This window comes from Vanellus vanellus, assembly GCF_965231255.1.
Source record: "Vanellus vanellus genome assembly, chromosome: 4".
In the NCBI taxonomy this organism is placed as follows: Eukaryota; Metazoa; Chordata; class Aves; order Charadriiformes; family Charadriidae; genus Vanellus; species Vanellus vanellus.
The window spans coordinates 19,766,529-19,787,182 of NC_138909.1; the positions used below are offsets into that span (position 1 = coordinate 19,766,529).

At 46.3% G+C, this 20,654-nt stretch overlaps 1 protein-coding gene across 1 annotated transcript in view; it reads left to right on the forward strand.

Moving 5' to 3' along the window:
• Positions 1-12,149, forward strand: part of LOC309671267 (AF4/FMR2 family member 1-like) — a gene marked incomplete at its 5' end in the record, with an annotated part of 38,008 nt that extends 25,859 nt beyond the window's left edge. The window contains 8 exons of the mRNA XM_082482473.1: positions 3,238-3,329; positions 4,299-4,362; positions 5,213-5,349; positions 6,534-6,605; positions 7,226-7,319; positions 7,422-7,465; positions 8,852-9,081; positions 11,785-12,149. Of these exons, the coding sequence (XP_082338599.1) occupies positions 3,238-3,329; positions 4,299-4,362; positions 5,213-5,349; positions 6,534-6,605; positions 7,226-7,319; positions 7,422-7,465; positions 8,852-9,081; positions 11,785-11,906 (855 nt within the window). The 3' untranslated portion in view covers positions 11,907-12,149. The remainder of the gene's footprint in view (positions 1-3,237; positions 3,330-4,298; positions 4,363-5,212; positions 5,350-6,533; positions 6,606-7,225; positions 7,320-7,421; positions 7,466-8,851; positions 9,082-11,784) is intronic.
• Positions 12,150-20,654: the final 8,505 nt, after the last annotated feature.

Below are 20,654 nucleotides of genomic sequence, written 5' to 3' on the forward strand. Positions count from 1 at the left end.
AAGACAGGGGGCGTAACCGGGCTCCTTAGGAAGATGTCTGGGGATGGCAGAACTTCAGCTCCCTCCAGTAAAAAGGAGAAAGGACCAATAGCCCAGCTGAAGTGCTTATACACTAATGCACGTAGCATGGGCAACAAACAGGAGGAGCTGGAAGCCATTGTACACCAGGGTAATTACGATGTAGTTGCCATCACAGAAACATGGTGGGATGACTCGCATAGCTATAGTGCTGCCATGGATGGCTATAGACTCTTCAGGAAGGATAGGCAAGCGAGGAGAGGCGGGGGGGTGGCCCTCTATGTCAGGGAGTGTTATGAATGTCTTGAACTAAATGATGGTGATAATGAGATTGAGTGTTTATGGGTAAGGATCAGAGGGAAGGCTAACAAGGCAGATATTGTAGTAGGAGTCTGTTATAGACCGCCCAACCAGGATGAGGAGGCTGATGAAATATTCTATAAACGGCTGGGAGAAGTCTCAAGATCGCGAGCTCTAGTCCTCGTGGGAGACTTCAATTTGCCGGACATCTGCTGGGAATACGATACAGCAGGGAGGGAACAGTCTAGAAAGTTCCTGGAAGGTACTGGGGATAACTTCTTAACACAACTAGTGAAAGAGCCAACTAGGGAAGGTGCCCTGCTGGATCTGTTGTCTGTAAACAGGGAAGGTCTTGTGGGGGATGTGATGGTCGGAGGCCGTCTTGGCAACAGTGACCATGAAATGATAGAGTTCTCAATTCTGGGAGAAGCAAGGAAGGGGGTCAGCAGAACTGCCACCTTGGACTTCCGGAAAGCAGACTTTGGGCTCTTCAGGAGCCTGGTTGACAAAGTCCCCTGGGAGGCAGTCCTCCAGGGCAAAGGAGCCCAGGAAGCCTGGATGTCTTTCAAGACGGAAGTCCTAAAGGCGCAGGAGCAGGCTGTCCCCGTGTGCCGTAAGACAAGCCGTCGGGGAAAAAGACCGGCCTGGCTAAGCAGGGAGCTAGTGTTGCAGCTTAGGGAAAAAAAGAGGATATACGGCCTTTGGAAGGAAGGGCAGGCCACCCAGGAGGATTACAAAGAGGTAGTAAAGTGATGTAGGGAAAAAATCAGAAGGGCCAAAGCTCAGCTAGAGCTAAACCTGGCTTCTGTTGTCAAGGACAACAAAAAAAGTTTCTATAAATATATTAGCGATAAAAAGAGGACCAAGGATAATATCTGTCCTCTAGTAGATGGGGCTGGTAACGTAGTAACCAAGGATGAGGAAAAGGCTGAGGTACTTAATGCTGTCTTTGCCTCAGTCTTCAGCAGTAGGACCAGTTGTTCCTTGAATTCCCCGACCCCTGAGCTAGAATACAGGGATGGGGAGCAGAGTGAAGCCCCTGTAGTCCAAAGGGAAATGGTGAGGGACCTGCTTCAGCACCTGGAGGTGCACAAATCTATGGGGCCGGATGGGATCCATCCAAGGGTGCTGAGGGAGCTGGCGGAAGTGCTCACCGGCCCACTGTGCATCATTTATGAACAGTCCTGGATAACCGGGGAGGTCCCAGCTGACTGGAGGTTGGCAAATGTGACGCCCATCCATAAGAAGGGCCGGAAGGAGGATCCAGGGAACTACAGGCCAGTCAGTCTGACATCGGTGCCTGGGAAGGTCATGGAGCAGATCATCCTCAGTGCCATCACACGGCACATGCAAGAGAACAGGGTGATCAGGCCCAGTCAGCATGGCTTTGTGAAAGGCAGGTCATGCCTGTCAAACCTGATCTCCTTCTATGACAAGGTGACCCACTTGGTGGACGAGGGAAAAGCTGTGGATGTTATCTACCTGGATTTTTGCAAGGCTTTTGACACCGTTTCCCATAGCATTCTCCTGGAGAAACTGGCTGCTCATGGCCTGGACAGGTATACTCTTCGCTGGGTAAAAAACTGGCTGGATGGCCGTGTCCAGAGAGTGGTGGTAAATGGAGTTAAATCCGGTTGGTGTCCAGTGACGAGTGGTGTCCCCCAGGGATCGGTGCTGGGGCCCGTTCTCTTTAATATCTTTATCAACGATCTGGATGAGGGGATCGAATGCACCCTGAGTAAGTTCACAGACGACACTAAACTGGGGGGGCGTGTTGATCTGCTTGAGGGTAGATTGGCTCTGCAGAGGGATCTGGACAGGCTGGACAGATGGGCTGAGGCCAATGGTATGAGGTTCAACAAGGCCAAGTGTCGGGTCCTGCACTTGGGTCACAACAACCCCATGCAGCGCTACAGACTGGGGGCGGAGTGGCTCGAAAGCTGCCTGGCAGAAAAGGACCTGGGGGTGTTGGTGGACAGCCGGCTGAGCATGAGCCAGCAGTGTGCCCAGGCAGCCAAGAAGGCCAACACCATCCTGGCCTGCATCAGGAATAGTGTGGTGAGCCGGACTAGGGAAGTAATCATCCCCCTGTACTCGGCACTGGTGAGGCCTCACCTCGAGTACTGTGTTCAGTTTTGGGCCCCTCACTACAAGAAGGACATTGAGGTGTTGGAGCGTGTCCAGAGAAGGGCTACAAAGCTGGTGAAGGGTCTGGAGGACAAACCTTATGAGGAACGACTGAGGGATCTGGGGTTGTTTAGCCTGGAGAAGAGGAGGCTGAGGGGAGACCTTATCACCCTCTACAACTACCTGAAAGGAGGTTTTAGAGAGATGGGAGCTGACCTCTTCTCCCTGGCGACAAGTGATAGGACAAGAGGAAATGGGTTCAAGTTATGTCAGGGCAGGTTTAGATTGGATATTAGGAAGCATTTTTTCACTGAAAGGGTTATTAAACATTGGAATAAGCTGCCCAGAGAGGTGGTGGATTCACCATCCCTGGAGGTGTTTAAGAAAAGGGTAGATGAGGTGCTTAGGGACATGGTTTAGGAGTGGTGGTGTTTTTATCAGGGTAGGTTAATGGTTGGACTTGATGATCTTAAAGGTCCCTTCCAACCTCACTGATTCTATGATTCTATGCTGTCTTAGCCATTGTGCAAGCAAACCTGTGACTTAATTTCTCAATGCTTGGGAAAAGTTTGAGTGGTATTAAGCCTTACTAGCAGTCAGGTAAGAAGCCAAGTTTCTATTTCTGTTATTGGATGGGGTGCTGGGGAAGAAGGTAAGAAGATGGTGAGAACCTGGAGAGTAAACTGTGCCTGGGACAACTAAATCTTTTCTCTTGAAATTTAGGAAAGCCAGGCTTTGGAATTGATTTAGATGTATCTCTCTAACCAGCTTTATCTCTGCTCTGTTTTTCAGGGATCTGTAGGGGATGTCACAAATCCTTTCCCAGTGCCTTCTTTGACGAATGGTACCTCCAAGTCAAGGAGACCTCAACTCAACTTTGAAGAGTAAGTTGTTGTTTTACACCCCTTGTCTGTACTTTCTGAAGACACCAGGCAAGCCTGGCCCTGCAGCCGCCCTGGCTTCTGCTTCCTAATGAGCCCTTCTTTTGGGAGGAAAGAGAGAGGAAGAGATGTCTGAGACCTGCCCTGTACTGTCTTCTCATGTCTGGGACTTACTCCACCCCCCACAAAGCAAAGGTCTCATTACAACAGTTCTTGGCTTGAGGGAAGCTACTCTGGAAATTTTTAACTCTGAGAGGTGTCTCATGCCTGCCAACAAGTGATGGGTTTTGATTTATGTGTTTCTTGGCAAGCGGCAAATTCCTCTGTGACAAGGTGCTGGGCAGGCAGCTGACTTTATCTTGAGAGGGCATGACTCACTCGTTAGTGTACAGGTGGCTGTGTGCCATTTGCACGGTGAATAGATTATCCCAGTGCACAGAAATGTGTGTCATGATTGAGACCCAAGACCTGTAGAAGCCTTGGTGACCGTATGTCTTGTAAGCAAATAGCTCGAATGCAAGCTCTCTTGGTCCAAGATGACAGTGTGGTACTGCAGAGTTTACTGTATGTTTCAATCAGAATGTGTTTGTGGTATTGTACTTGAGGAACGGCAGGAGATCACACAACTACTGTCTTTCCATGGGAGCAAAGAAGTAAACTTGGCCTCATAGTAACCTAACTTCTGGTGGATTTTTATTTCAAAATGTAAGTTTTCAATGTCATTCTAACATACATTTTTTAAGAAATCAATTAACTTTATCTGTGCGTTCAGCTGCTGCGTATTTCTGAACAGGCAGACAACATTCATTTAGTGATTATCATAATTGTAAGGTGTGTTTGATAAGACTGTAACAGGCTTACCAAAACACGATGTTTGGACTCATAGCATCCTATAGATCTGAAGGTAAAATTGATAATTATCCCCCCCTTTTTCTCTGCTTTCTGTTTTTCCACTCTCTGTCCCCAATTCAGACAGCATCCGACAGAATACTACATAGAAGAGGCCAAGAGGCTGAAGCACAAAGCTGATGCAATGGTAAGTCCTGGCCCTGTGCTAAAATGTTAACCTTCTCTTGCATTCGGACCAAATACCTGTGTGCATGTGAATAAGATTCGCTCGCTAACATTACTTCCATACTCGGAGTACGTTCAAGTTATATGTGGGGAGGCTGTCTTTATTTGCCAAATGTTCAGACATTTCCCTCTGTTGTAAAGACATCTAGGGAATATGCCTGGAGAACGGGATTTGGAATTGACATTGCCTGAGGTTAGCAGGCCTGTTTGCTTTGCAGAGCTATCACAAAGTCCTCAGAAAATACAAGGAACAGTTAGTTTTAAGACAGTTTACTCTGAAACATCAGGATCCTGACAGTAATTGTGTTGCTGGCGAACAAGACTTGGAAGTGCCCTTTGTGGAATGTGACTGACTTTCTCCACTGTGTGCAGTTTAACAGTGTGTATGAATGAGCGCTTTTTTTTTTTTTTTTTTGCTAATTATGGCTCAGTCAGATAATGTACATTTGCTAATTGTCATTTACTTGTGAAAACGAAGTGAGGGAATACTGCAGAGGAAAAGCCTCATCTGCCTTTCATGAGGCAGGCCTCCAAGACCAGAAAATAATATCCAAGAAAAGTGAAGATGGTGAATTACTGGAGGAAAACATTGAGCAAGAGGAAGAGATACAAATAGCCAGAGCACAGAAAGCTGATGACTGGGCCCACATTAGGGCTACTGCTGAGAACCCTTTAATTATCTCCTGGAGGCCCGACTTGCATCTTTTTCTTTCTTGAAATCCTGCCTAACTAGGGAGAAAAAAGGAAATCAGGTACACTTGAGAGAAGTAGTTTTTGTCTTAGTCTAAAAATGAGAATTTTCTTCCCAATAGACCGACAAGACTGGAAGGGCCTTTCAGTACCTAGATGCTGCCCTCTCCTTCATTGAATATGGGATTGCCTTGGAATCAGATGCATCAGCACCAAAATCAGCTCACAGCCTATTCAGCGGCACCATAGATCTCATCAAGTAAGCGGTTTTCAAAGTGCGATGGTTAGGCAGCGTGTTTGGAGGGGAAGGGTTAGTTGCATTGCTTGTTTGCAACTGTGGCCAGTTTGGATTCCCACCATGGAGCAGAGTTCAGGTTGCTGTACAAGCACGAGAAAGACCATCCGGAGGCATCAGAGGCAAATCCTTTGAAGTGTTTCAGCATTGCTTATCAGAAGAATTAGGCACCGTGTCCTCCTCAGCATTTGAGCCTTGCAGCTGAGGTACACCAGAGGATGCTGGCTATGACAATCAAGGCCATGAAGGAGTTTTTACTTCATACAGGTCTGAAGTTGCTTTTGCATGTGAGCTCAGTAGTATTTAAATTTAAAAAAAGCAAAGCAAAGATATAGCATGTGGAAGAACAGTTTGTGTCCCAAAGGTCTTGTAGCTTGATTGAAGGCAGACTTTGCTGGTTTCTCCCATGTGTCTTTCTACTAGTACACTTTATTGAGGTTTCTTTTAGCAACCTTCCCCATTTAGTTTCGCAGCCATTGTAGATGCACGTAGATAATATGACGTATACAAGCAGCACAACCCAAGCAACCATGTATTGGGTAGAAAAGAGGCAGGTATCGGTTATTCATACCGAAATTACAGGTTATATGAGTGGTTTTGAGAGCTGATTTGACTTCTTGCCTTAGAGCTGAAACAGCTGTCGGGGTTTTTTTTTTTTGTGGTAGACTTCAAACTTTTTAAATTACATTGTTTGCTTTGTGGTCTTGATGGACTGTATTTCCAAGATGCTGTTGTTGCTTTATTTTCATAAAGGAGACTTGCTTGTTTGTTGTTAGCCAAAAGAAACATTTCGACTAAGATGTCTGTCTTGTCCAGAAACAATTGAATTAATATTTCACCTTCAGTAGTCGGGGCACCTCTTCTGGGTCCCAGGCCTGTAAGTTAGCGTGTAATCACTGTAAGAGGAGAGTGGGTCGCATAAGGGGTCACATCTGTTCGTGCTGCGTGGAAAACAACGCATTCTGAGACAGTACTCTGCTCAAGATCATACAAAGCACTCAGTGCCAGGACTTAAGAAGTCAAGGCAGGTTTAGGTTTCATGACTTTTGGACTGATGTTAGAGATAACGGCATGCGCTGTTTTTTCATAAACAGCAGGACTTCAGAGCACTGATGGCTGACAAGATTCTTGTTTTTTTGTTTCCTTAGATTCATCATGACATTGAAATCCTTTACGGACTCCTCAGCATCTTCACATGAAAAAATCTTTGCCGTGTTTTGGTTTGTAACTGTTTTTCTCTGCCTTCCTATTCTGTGTTTAGACTCGATAGAGTGAAAGACCCATTACTTTCAGGGGCAAAGGAATGAGTTAAATGGGAATCAGAGTTCCACAAGGGAAAAAACCCACAGAATAAAAACCAGAATGAACTGGAACATCTCTAAAGTGAGCCACATTATCACAAGGGACCACATGTGGAAGGCACAGGCTCTAAAATTTGATCTGCTGGTAACCTGAGAGCACACAAAGGCTTTCACCTAAGGTGAAAGAATGCAATTTGGCTGCCCATGTTTGAGCCATGTAACTGAAGCTGTCACTGAACATAGCTGAGGCACTTCTGGACAGGGGTTTAACGGGCCTGTTGCACCTATAAGAGGTCGGGCACCTGTTTGAATATAACACCAGACATGGCCCGCCCTTGTTTTGTTTTGTGTTGTTTTTTCGCCTTGTGATTTTTTCACAGGGTCCTTTTTTAAGATGAGCAGGAGGAGGAGAAATTCTGAGCTTTCTTGACTTTGCAGTACGGCTGATGTGTGCCTGCCTCTGTCCCACAAGGCTGATGACTGCTGAGCAGGCAGCAGCGAGCATGAACACTGACGCTTGGGTGTGTTTCTGTTCACAGCATGCGCTGCCAGTCCATTCTGCACATGGCAATGTTTCGTTACAAAAAAGACACTGCAATCAAGTATTCCAGGATCCTGAAGGACCACTTTAAGGTAGGGCACAGATATTACCAATCTGCCAGCTGGATGGCTGCGGCAGTTACTGATGTTGGCCCAATAGCCCAAATCTAACAAGAGTTCTGTTCCTTGCTGCAGAGTTCTTCCAGAGTAACACAAGCACCTTCTCCATGTGTTGCAAGGTAAGATTTAAAAATACATATGTTGTCATGCGTCTGTAAGGGTGTGAGTGAAAACAGTAGCCGGAATATTTGAGTTGCTAACTGCATTTGAGAGCACCTCACCTCTCGCTCTTTCTTGCCACCTGAAATCACACTGTTAGGGGGCATGAGTATTTTTCTTCTCTCTCTCTCCTGTCTTTTCTCGTTGGAAAGGGGTTGTTTTTGTGTTATGAGGTCCAGAGTTACAGCATATCAAGAAGAGCAGTTCTCCACCAGATAAGCAGATCAGAGCAAGGAAGGTATCGTCACTATGCTGTTTCAAAGCCCCTGTTGTCATCTTTTTTCTGTTAGAGATCCCTTGAGACTTAATGGGATAGCATCCCCATCTCCCTGGCCACTGTCCAGTATGATTATGCCTTCGTCCTGGGGTAGCATAACTTTGAGGTGATACTTCAATATTTGTCTCTTTAGCTTAGTCACCAATTAAGAAAAAGAAACTAATTTTCTAATTTATGAGTTATTGAGCGTTTTGTCCTTTCTATGTATCTACAGCAGCGTTGCTGTGTCTGTGGCAGCAAAAGTAAAGGGCAAGCTGTCACATAACAGTGTTTCACCTGATGCCCTGCAGACTGGGCCTGTGTTTTTACGACAATGAGTAAGAAAGAGTTTTTCTGTGTGCTGTGGTAATTGCATTTGGCAGATAGCTACCTGGTTCCACGTCTGTCCCTTTTAAACTCTGCAGCTGAGAGAGGGTTGTTTGGTCTTTAATATCAATGCTGAAATTCCAGTTATTTTTCTGCTGCCTTGCACAATATAGTTTATTGGGAAGTAAATGGTCTCCCAAGAGCAGTGGTGGAAGCCCTTTCATACCAGGTACTAAAAGTTAAGTTGGTAGAAGTGGTGGGGGTGAAGTGATGTGACGAAGCCAGCCTGTGTCTGGAAGGCGGGCAGCTGACTGCATGTAGCTTCCCTACATCTATAAATAAGTGTGGGTAGGCTGACCTGGCTGCTTTGACTAGCTGTCAGAAAGCTCCAGCCTCTATAAGTGGTGAGCTTCAGCATGCCTGAAATGGAAGTCGTTAGAAAGAAAACACTCAGATAATCTGGTGAAGGCTTCCACAAATAGGTGTAGATTTTGGAAGGTATGGATGGCCCTTTCTGATGTCTGGTTCTGCATTTTCTTTTGTCAAGAGGAGTCCTTAGAGTTGCAAATCACTTCAAAAAAACTTGGCCTTGCACTTGAAGGACAATTACTTGTTATGTTGCTGAACACATCTCAGTTTTCAATCCTCCGCTCCATACTGCAGGCCTGGATGATAGCGGATAGCTCCTGGCATAAGATAGTCTTGTGGCAAGGCTTTTATCTCTGAAGTTAAATGTTCACGATGGTGTTTCTTTCTCCTGCAGAAGCACAGGCATGCCTTCTGCTCTTTCTCCAATGTCCTCTCCTGCCGGTTCTGTGAGTTCTCAGCCGGGATCGAATGCTAGCAACTGCAGTGGCAACAGCATTGGCTCTTCAATCACTGTCCCCTATAATATCCCAAGCATCACCTCTTCCTATGTCAACATCACTTCCTGTATCCTCTATGCGTATGATATTTGGGAACAGGCTGATGCACTGGCCAGGAAGAATAAGGGTAAGTTTTTGCCTTCTGGCTTTTCTGTCTTGTGTGTTGTGGTTATGTGTATGTTCTCGCTTAAATCCTAACACTCAACGGAGCAAACACCATACCTAAAGATCAAAGCATTAAATATGTTGAAATAGACAGCTATGGCATATTGGCAAGTTATTGGCAGAGATACTTGATGGTGATATATTGAGGAGTGTTCCAATTAAAAGATTGTCTTGGCATCCTCAAACGTCTAAGAGCTAAGGGATGAGGGTATCAAATGCAGGAAACCAGCCAACTTGCTTCATGGTAACACAAGAAGCGTAAGGGGTTTTTTGCTGTTTGTTTTTCCCTTTGGGGCACAGAGCTTTTCTGAGTCGGTTCACTTTCTATAAAAACAGCTTTTTGGCCTGTAGCATTGTGTTTTAGTTTGTTTGTCAAACTTCCAGGTATTTTTGTCTTGAAAACGGTGAAACTGGCTTCTCTAACAGAGGATCTGAGCAGCACTTGAATTGGAGTCCTTGCTGGGCACGTGACCAGTATTTGCCGGTAGCATTTCCTAAAATTGCTGCTACTTTTTTTATTTTACAGTTTTGTTAATAAAAAAGTTGTATTGTCCTGTGGTACAAGCAGTGGTGAGTAAGCAAAAGCCCTAGAGTGGGTGCAGTTCTATAACCTGCCATCCCACGTGGCATTTGCAGTGTCATTTTTCATCAAACACAAAGTTTTGTGAGCTACTGTGGGCAAAGGGACGTATTGCCACGGTCTGTTGGCAAACTTGCAAAAGAAAGTAACCATGATGCGCCTGGCTGAATTGTTGGAAGGCTGTAAAAGTACTCATGCTAATGAGGCAGTTGCTGAAATTCAAAAGGCTTTGCAAGTCACCTTTGAATAAAGTAGCTCCAGTTGTTGGCTGTCTTCTGAGCAAATCTGTGCTCGCAGCAGCAATTCATGTGTAGTATTTTGGATTATGTCCTCAAAAGGCTGATAAAAGACTGTCACACAGAAGGCTCAGTGGATACTGCTGGTAAGCCAGAGGAATGAGTCATGGAGGAAGACCTGTAGGGGGGACAGCCTGAGCACAATCTTTCATCAATCAAGAGTAAATTCAAAACCTGCTCTGTGTTGCAGTAAATACTCTCAAGGGAGTGGATCTGTGCAGGAGAAGAGTAAATACTCCTGTAGGCTTTGCATTTGCTGTCACTGTTCAGGACGGTGGAGGAGTTCCAGTTCTGATATTTGTTGATATTTGGTGTAATGTACAGGTTCTAAGAGGTACAGAGAGTGAGTACCTAAAACTATTGAAAAGGCCACATCCTTGATTCTTTTGTGCAATTCATAGGGCTTAAGAAGAAGAAGAAAGAGCAGTGGCCTTCAGCTATCAAGTTCCCTTAAATGGAGAAGTTAGTGGAAAGCAGTTAGTTATAACTGATGTCCAAGGCACTTGTGCTGAAGTGCTTTCTGGCGGGTCCAAAACTAGGTGCTTCCAGTGCAGGACCCAGCTCCTCACTTCAGAGCAGTGCGTAATTCAGATCATGAGGCTGTAACACGTTGCCTTCTGGCCTCTGATGTTCCACAGCAATGACGAGCAGAGGTTGCATGTGTGCATGTAAAGTCACTCTCCTTTCACGTGGTGCTGTGGTCACAGATCAGATTAACTTCTGTTTGCTCAGGCAGGGAGTTTGGACTCCTCGTCTCTGCTTGCAGCTCTTCTGTTCCCCATGAAGGGAATGGATACCCATTTTGTAAACAAAAGAAGGAAAATCGGGGGAAATGCGTTTTCTGCTTCTGAATTGGAAAGTATTAGAAGGAAAGCGTTGTCTTCTCTGCTTCTGAAGAGTTCCTTGCACAGCCAAGCAGAAATTTTCAGCCTCCAGGTTCAATCTTTGTGTGTAAAAAAGTAGAGCTGAGAATGGCCAGGTTCTCAAAAGGTATCTGGCAAGACGATTGAGGCTGGAGGGACTGGGGTGAGCCCGTGTTGCTGGAAGGCAGGTCACGCAGCAATGTCTTGGAAAGGTGTGATAATTTCCTGTAACTCACTGTCACCTGCCGAGATGATTGCCAGCGCAGAGCAGGGCATTTAGCCTGCCAGCACCTCCCGGCAGGTTCAGATATGCTGCAAGATCCATTTTCTGCCTGTGCCGGAGGAGGAGCACGGTGCCTGAATTTGGTGGCAGGATAGGACTCTGTTAAATCTGCCTGATGTGCCCAGCTGTAAGCAACTCAAATCAGAGCTGTATAGCCTGCCAAGCTATCCAAATTTTTAAACCTGCTCAATTGAGAAATCATGATGCCTTCGACGTTTGAGGATGGATGAAGGAGAGGGACCAGTCCAACGACAGCTGTGTGTGCTTCTGGGCATTGCTCAGAAAGACACTCGAATTTGGCCTGTTTAAAATCTGGGGGAAGCACACAGCACATGTGTGAAGACCCAAACTTTTGCCCACCTACCATGGAGTCTCGACGTCCCTTTAAACCCAGCGGTTGGGGAGGCAGTTCAGTGTATGCAGGTGTGTGTGAGTACGTTTTCCTCTCATGTGCCCTGCCTCGTGTGCTTGGTATGCTTCCCAGCCTTCTAATGTTGCTGAGCTCTTTGCATTAATGCGTTTAATGGGACTTGCCGGCTGACAGTGTGCTGCTGTTGTCGCTCCTTGCTGCCCCCTTGCCTGTCAGACATGCCTGTTACGTGAAACCAACCACATGTTTTCTCTCTCCCTACCCTTTTTCCAGAGTTTTTTGCTGAACTCGGCACAGCGACGTGCGCTCTGGCACTGAACAGTAGCATGACTGAACTGGTACGCTACACTAGACAGGGTTTACAGTGGCTGAGACTGGAAACAAATACGCCTTAACTGGTGCTCCAGGTGGTTAAGTACCTTGAACTTTTTTGCACTTTTGAAGCCTCAGAAACAGTCTGACTTGTTGAATCGTTGGATACAAAGCACCTGCAAGGGAAAATAAGTTAAGGTGGAATGGATCTGGTTACACTGGAAAAACTTTGAATGGTGTTTGTAGGGTAGCGCTTTGCTGCCTTGAAAAAGAAGAGATGGAGGAAAGCCTCGATGTTGATGGCACCTTCCTTTAAAACGACAAAGTGCAATAAATTGTCTGAATGGCTCAATGTATTGATGGTCTATAAACATTTCTATTACGGATAACCAGCAGGACAATAATCACACATGAAGTGCCGACAAGAAGGAAATCTGCCTCCAGACGTTATTACGCAACATCCCACAGTCCACAACAGTTGTGTGCCCAGAAGACATGTCAGAGAAGTGTTTTTGCAAGCACGGATGCAATCTTTGGTGTCTTTGTTCCTCAGATGGCAAGTAGCAACCTCATCAGCACCGAACAGCATTATGTTACAGTAAAAACAGCAAATTGGTCTGCCTTGCCAGCTTTCCAACCTAACCCTCTTGCATTTGTCAACCAGCTGCTGTCCTGAGAATTGGGGGAAGCCACTGCCTTCAGCGCTGCAAGTTCACTTTTTAAGTCATTGCTGCTCTGGTCCTCCTCCTTGCCACACACTCGTGCACACACATGCCCTTAGCACTCGAACTATGTTACTTAGGGTCTTGCTTGGTTTAAGGCTTGTAAGCCAAACACAGCTGGGGTGCCAAAATGACCAGGTATGGTTGGAAACAGCTCTACCCCTCTTCTGTGGTGGAGGGACATTGCTCACACTGAGGACTCCTTGTCCGGTTGCTTATTGTCGCTTCAATGGGTGGGGGTGGACAGCTGTACTGGGTCACCGTGGTTGCTTGGACATCGTTCTGAGTCTGAGAGGTTACATGGGGAGGAATCGCTTCTGTTTACGTGGCTGAATGTGGAACATAAGACAAATGTTGCGTTTGGATATTTGCCTGCAACCATTGCTGGTCTTGGTGAATATCTAAGAGCAGGATTTGGTACCAAAGTAGGGCATCCTTCATGTGGGAGATAACTCACTTGCTCTTTCTCAACCAAACTACAGCATGGGCCCAGCAACTTAGAAATCTGTCAAGGGAACACGAAAGGGAATAATTAGCTGTTTGCAAGCATTTTTTCCTTGCCAGGAGCTGCATTTTTGAAATTGCAATTTTGCAGGTGACAATAACGGTGAAAGCAGCATCCTCAGCATTTATGTATTCAGTAAGGTGACACCCTTCTCTACCCAAAGATGTCCTGTTGTGTGACAGCAGCATCCTGCCATCCTCATATCTAATAGTGTGCCTTAGCCCTCTGGTCCCCTCTCACATCCCTTGTCCTATCTCTGACAGGCCTGTGGGAGTGGCGAAGAGAAGGATGGTATCCCAAAATAATTATGCTTACAGGAAAGAATTAGCTCCCTTTTACACATATTGTCAGGATGGAGGAACAGGTCTGCATGCATGCAGTGGTACTCCCTTTGTAAAATACCTGCTTTTGTTTTTGAGGCTCATGCAAATGGACAGCACATAAATATCAGCAAATGGTCTGCATTTCCAAAAGTAGTTTCTGTAGAAATGGCCCCTGCCACCGGGAAGCCTGGAGTCATTTTGCCTCTGGGAAGAGCTGTTGGGAGTGTGCTGCTACTCTGCCCTAGACCAGAGCACAAGGGAGCTCTCCTCCCGCCTCCCCTGGCAGCGCAGGACCACTGGGATCCTGCCTTAGTCTTCCTGCACCTTCAAGGGACTGTCCTTTTATGTTCACTTTATTAAAAGCCGTAGTGCATTTCAGGGATAAGCTGTCCTAACCAGTGGAAGAAAGGTCCATGTCCTCCCCCTCCCCGTTTTACCTATCAAACTTCACTTGTGCTCCTTCTCCCTGGGGGAGAGACTGCTCTGAGTAAGCCAGGGACAGAGAGGGGCTCAGCATTAACTGTTTTGTTCTCAGGAAGCGCAGGGATGGCCAGCTGGCCTGAAGTCTTGATGTGCACTTTGGAGCTCAATTCCAGACTAGTGGGTCGATACCTTCTTCGGACTTTATCTTCCATCAAAGCTATTCTTAGGATCACCAGCTGAGGGGGAGGAGGGAAAGAAAAAAGCTTTATTGAACCTGAAGACCGCTGTCGGAGTCTGCCAGAACCGTAGCAGAGTGTTAGGGGTAAGCGTAAGGTGAAGCAGGGACATGAGTGTCCCCCCCCCCCCCAGTACTTTCACTTGCATACACCCACCTCTCTCCCTGCTGCCAGGCCGGGTTCCCAACGGAGAGCCACTTGCTCACAGCTTGCCTGCCCCAGGGGGACCTGCTGCAAGCCGCGAGGCAGGGTGTGCAACTGCTCCTGTCCTACCTCCAACTCGGTGCAGCCCGCGGGTGCACCAGGTCCTGTCCTCACCTGCCCTTTGGTCAATTTGCTGCCCAGATAGTGATAATCTGTTGTCCTGATCCTAGGAAAGCAAATGCAAGGGTGTCGGGCAAGCAAAGTTGGTAAGAAGACACCCGGTGAAGGCAGATGAACTATTGGCATTTGCTTCTTTACGGTTGGGAAAAGGCAGCATGCGCTCTGCTACCATGTGGAGGCGGTTGTGCAAGGGCTGCTCCCAGTCCCAGGGCAAATTCCCATGGGCTTCGGAGGAAAGGAGATCACGGGCAGTTCGTGTCAAAGGCATGTGGGGGGCTATTTGGAGGCTCTCATTTCAAAAGCGATCTGTGGAAGCATCAATACCAAGCTACATAGCAGGAAGCTATGTTTTGTTTCAGGTCATGGAGAAGACTGTATAAATAATAGGTAATTTTTAAAAAGCCATCATATTTCAACCTTGAGCCAGGTCAGAGGCCTGCAAAGGGTTAGGAAAGATGCTCATTGTTTTCACTTGGGCCTGTCCAGGCCTTTAAAAAAAAAACAAACCAAGAAAAACAAAAAAAAAAAAACAAAACAAACCACAAACAAACCCCAAACCAAAACATAACAGTGGAGGAAATAGCATTTGCCATTAGGAAAGAAAACCATGAATCCAAGAAAAAACAGCGGTGATGGTTGAGTCCCAGAAGGAGAGGAGGCAGCTATGGTGGCAAAGCAGCATCATTTCCATGCAATATTTACTTAGAAGAAATAATACACGTGTTGAAATTGTCAAATGTTCTATTTTTAAGATGCCATTTATTTAATAGCTGAAAGCCCCACTTACATGGAGATGAAGATTTCTTCTGTAACAGGAAGTCAAAAGTCTGACTGCAATGTCCTTGTTTTTGGTTTTGTCCTCTCCCCTCCCTCTTGGTTCCCATTATAAATCTGTACACCTTAAGCTTATTTTGGGGATGTATGTCCCTCTTGTTAATAACTTTTTTCCTGCCCTGTGTGTGATGGAGTTTCCAAAATGGTTGATTCATTCATATGGGGAAATAAACAATAAATGAAGTAGCCTGTGTTATGAGTTGTTGCAAGAGTCCTCGTGTTCTCAGCTTTTTGTAGAGAAATTGTAATTTGCCTTTTCTCTCGGAATGGTCTTAGTGTTTCCCTTCTGAACGAGGTTTAAGGATGAATTTCTATACAAGAAATGTCTGTTTCAATTGCTCCCCTGTTTATCGCCCCTTGTCCTTTCCTTTAGGAACAAGAATGGGTGCAAATCTAGATGCTCAGAGTGGCAGGAGGATCACGCCTCAAGACATCTGCCTCCTGTCCTCCCGAAAGGGATTCAGGGAAGATTGTGCTGGGGTCAGCTTCTGAGAGCTGCCAGAGCCTGGCTCTGAGCACTCGCTGACCGGAAAATCCCACGGGTTGGTTTCATGCAGTTGAACAAGTTAAATAAGAAAAGAAGGAGACAGGGCACACAAATGGCAGTTGAAGCGTGCTGCTTTGCGTGTGCCACAAAGGTGTTGCAGGGCACAGTGCTGGGAGGAAGGTCTGCTCAAGTTGAGTTCATGGATACGTTTCTGAAGTGCTGCAAGGAGGATTCACCTCAGGGAATCCCACAGGATTTCATGCCCCATGGTAGCTCTGCTTCTCATTGGTTAAGCAGGGTGGTCTCTTTGCAATGGCCTTACTCTTGTTTGGGGCTTTTCCCACTTTTTGTTTTATGTCGGGCGATGTAACTGTTCTTGGAAGAATGGTTTTTGCATCTCTCTGTGCACGATTGTGCTAAAATTCATGCATATCATTCAGGTCCTTTCTGCAATAGGCATTGCACCTAAGATGGTTGCTAATAATGGATGTGGTTTTCTAATGTAGTAAATTGTAGGTATACTGAAACCTGTTTTAATACCCACTAGATATGTTGCTGTTACAGATGTATATAGCAATGTAGACTTTTTTTGGTCACTGCACGCTGAAAATCCCAATGGCAAAATTGGAATTGAAGTATGAATAAAAGGAAAAAATACCTAGTTAGTTAAAAAACAAAACAAAACCAAACTGAAATGTACCCAGATGAGCATCTGCTGGGATTTTTACCTACAGACTAGACAGGAGGAGCTCGGTGGCGTGTTTGCTCAGGCGAGGTGGGACTGGGACTCGATTCACTGCCATCAATTAGTGTTTCAAGTGGCATGAAACCAGGTCAGCCCCAGGCTGATTAAAAGGTGCGTGGAGGGTAAGAAAAGAGGACGGGAAGATAGCTTGTGGTTGTGGACGTATGTATGTGGATTAAGCATCTGTGAATTTTGTTCTGGTTTCGGTGGGTCGTGAGGGGTAATTGGACACGAGCTGTCCTGTCTGCCGGCCAGGGTGGAGCTGGTTTTCCTGTGTCGCTCTCGTCCTCTGTCCCACCATTTCCTACCCCCTTGTGCCCCAAAAAGTATGTTTCACACACTCCTTGCTTGAGGCAAAAGCAAGGAGGGTTAGTTTTGGAGGTAGGAATGGAGATGGGGAGTGGAAGGAGGGATGCAGAGGAAGGGCGTGCGATGTGCCAGCAGGGAGGTCATCCAAAAGCCAGGGCGTGAGAAGGGGGAGCAGGAGGCCATGGGGCTGCAGCAGGTTTTGACCATCCTGCTCATCTTTCTGCCCTGGGGCAGCGCCCCCCCTTGGCTAAAAGGGTCAAAAATATTTTGGGGTGGTTTTCCAAGAATATTTTGTTGTTGTAGTTTGGTTATTTATTGAGCCTTTATTGACCAAACCTAATTTTGCAACTGTGTTTAAGTTGAGGTTTGTTATACGTTATAGATTAGCTTGCTTTCTCTCTTTGGCTTGGCTTACCCTTTTCAAAGGCAAATGTTATTTTTGGCAGTTTCTCAGCCCTATGCTGCTCTCCAAACACTAAAATAGCCCATTGGCAGCCTGTGCTTTCTTTATATTAATTGCACTTTTACTGACCCCCGTCACTACCCAAAACCAACAGTGTTCCTGGGCCATCATCAGCATTTCTGAATGTGTTTTTGTAAACTTTGCGTTCCTGAAACAAGGACTCGTGCATGTTACAATGGCAGCGTGCGATCACTGCTGGTTTGCGATGTGTTTTGTCAAGGTACAGGGTTCCTGGAATTCCCACTGGGTTTTTCTCCTCTCCTACTCAGTATTGCTGAACTTAAGGTTTTCTTTGGGTCCAGCATTTCCTATCATAGCAATACAGCAATGTTGTCCGCTTCTGTTGAGCCAGCCAAACTGCATCCCAACCGATAGCTTTTTTCTGTTCTCTTTCAATAGTTGAAGCCGTGTATCAGCCCGTATGTGGTCTGTGGCAGCTGAAAGGTATTTCTGAAAGTTGCTCCAATCTGTGCAATTTTTTGCTTGTTACACGTGAGGTGCAGCAGGCTCTGAACTTGCTCATGAGCTTTCCTCGCTGTTCAGAGAAGAGCTAGTTAGGCTTTTGCTTTGTCTTATTTTTCCGGAGGGCGTTGGGAGAGAGAGTTGAGCAAGATGCAATCTGCAAAGCAGAGCAGGAGCTGAAGGTTTTGTGGGTGGTGTTTTCTTTGCGATGTGAATGTGTACGGTAGTGCGGTGGGCGCTGGCAGGACTCGTGTCATCAGGTCTCTGGGCAGTACGTGAATTGTGGCATGCTGGTCAAGCCACTGCCCGTCTGTTCAGCTGCCAGCCTTGCATTTCTGGGTCATTTCTGTGGGATTTCTATTTCAACTGTTACCATACAGGGTTGGGTTTTTTCTTTTTTCACCCCGCTTTAGGCATCATCTTAGAGTGTAAATAAAACTGCAATTCTCAGTGAGAATGTCCTTAAAAAGTAACTGTCAGGTTTCCTGAGCACAGAACATTGGTCTTAAATCTGTTAAATGGTCCATGTCCCGTGGGGAGTGACACGCCAGTCATCCCTCTCGCAGCAGCTCTTCCCGTGCTGGCACACCGCGGTGGCCCAGTGACGGAAGAGGTGCGACGTCTTAGAGCCCCATGGAGAAATGAGGACGCCAAACCTCTTGCAAAATGGAGTCTCCAGTGGGTAAAGATGTGCAAATAAGTGAGGGGAGGAGACTGATGTGTTTGGCTTCAGCACTGAATCCACACTCTGAGGCTTCTGTGAATTAGAAGTATCTGCCTTTTATAGTCCATGAAAAAGATAAAAATCAGATGTGTGATACAGCTTAAAAAAAAAAAATCTCCCCAAAGATACTGTGCCACCAATCTTTTGTTTGTCTTCTGTATTGAGGATGAATTGCTGCGTGTGTGTGTGTATGTATATATAAAATTAAAATATGAATTTTGACTTGTTTGTCTTCAAGTTCTTCAGATGAAAGAGATGTTGGTGAAAATTGTAAAGAGGAAATTAAAAGCGAGCTGCCTGGGGGAGGGGGTGTTTCTTGTTTTGCTGAGATGTCTCGCCCTCCTCTGTGCTCTGCTCACGCACAGTTGCACAAGCACAGCCCCTGGGTGCAGCTTTGCTCGGAGGCGAGGGCTGGTGTGGCCATGCAATTTGTGATCATGCCACGCATCTTCCTTGGTATGCAGTTGCATTTCTTAAAATATTCGACAGCACAAACTTGTCACTGCCTTCACCTCATTGCCGCTTTTTTGAGGGAAGATATCAAAATGTTGCATTTCAGGTTTTTTAACCTTGAAGTTTGACATTTGGGTGTTCATCCTGATGAGACCGTGATGATGGGATTCATTGTTGTAAGTACTACTCTGGCAAAATATTCAAGCGTGTTTCCAAATCCCATTTATTTTGCCTGAGTGTGGGGTATGTTTTACTGGCACAAGTGTCTTCAGAAGCTCTAGATACCTGGTACGTATGTATTTTCCTTTTTTTCTCTCCTCTAATGGTACATGCATAGTAGTCCGATGCTGCCCTCTGTCTTTTGGTTTATAACCCGAAAAAGAAAACAGAATTAGTCTTTTGTTTTACTGGTGCCTTTTGTCTGACAGCTTTGACCTTCTTTCGGTGAGGAAGACTTTAATTAAGGGCAGTAACTAACCTTCTGCTAAAGCCCAGTCATCAGTAGGTGTGAATCAGCAGCACATGAGTGCAGGGGGATGAATCTCAGCATAACCCCAAGGGGTTGGAGATAGCAGTGCCCCAGCTAACAACTTCAGCAGGGCTGGGCTGTGTGTTTCTGTGGCCACTGGCTTTACAGAGCAGGGCAAGTGTATGCTCACATCAGCTTTCCTTTTTCCCCTCTGAGAGGCTGTGGTGGAGGGAGTGTCGGCACGCCTTGGAGCAGCGTTGTTGGCATGCCTTGGAGCAGCGTTGGTGCCAAGGTGAAATGGGCTTTGTCTGAAAGCCAAAGTGCGTGTGTGTGCAGGCGTTGCAAGGAGGAAAAGAGAGTGTGTGGAGCCAGAGGGGCTGGCCCTTGGGGAAGCGTGAACTCGTAGATCTTTGGCGGTAATTAGATAAGATGGATTATGGTTAGCTGCTGTAGGGGTGCTCCAGCAACCCACATCAGGTGTGGAGTGATTAAAAAGCAAGGAAACCAGCCTGGGGGGAAGCAGACCAAGGTGTGAGTTGCTGGGAAAGAAGCGGTGAGAGAGAGAGAGGCATGGCAGTCTCTCGGAGGTAAAAGGAAGACCTTGGGAACCAAATGGGAGTAGCGAGAGCAGCTAGGATGTCCACTGAGGACAGGAAGAAAGAAGGGCTCTTTGGCTCTGCTTTTCCATTCCTGTCCTTTCTGTCCTGCATTCACCAAGATTTTGGCTGGGGAGCTGGCACCTGCTTGGACAAAAGAAAAGTGAGAAGCAGGAGGAGAAAGTTGCCATGTGGCTTAACGTGCAATGACAATGTGACATCTAAATGCACTGATATTGGCAGCTGTAATGTGCTGTTTGTTTCATCTGGCGGCTGTTCATTTGGAGATCTGACTTGGACTGTGTCAGGACAGTTCACGGCTTTGCAATTACTTTCTTCCAGCAGCCCGTGCTGAGTTAGGTGTACTGAAAATGTGTGTAGGGGAAGATAATTTGCTTACGATTCTTGGCCCAAGTTAAGTCTTACCCATCAAGCAAATAAGGACACAAAAATGTTTCTCGTTGGCTATTGAACCAGAGCCAAGCCTCGCTGCCACTCCCAGGAATGGCTGTAGCTGTGTACTTGCAAGCTTAGACTATTAATTTTCAAGACCGTTAATTTAATAAGCATGAGAGAAATTATCCTGTGGGACGCTGCCAGGTAGCAGGGGCGCTTCAGAAGTCAGGCAGGCAGCCGTAGCCACGCACGCGTGCATTCTCTTCATCACAGCCCAGTGTACATGTGTCTTATTATCTCTGTCAGGACGCTGGCTGCCGCACCACCTGATGTAGGTTGTGTGCACTCATTGAAAGATTG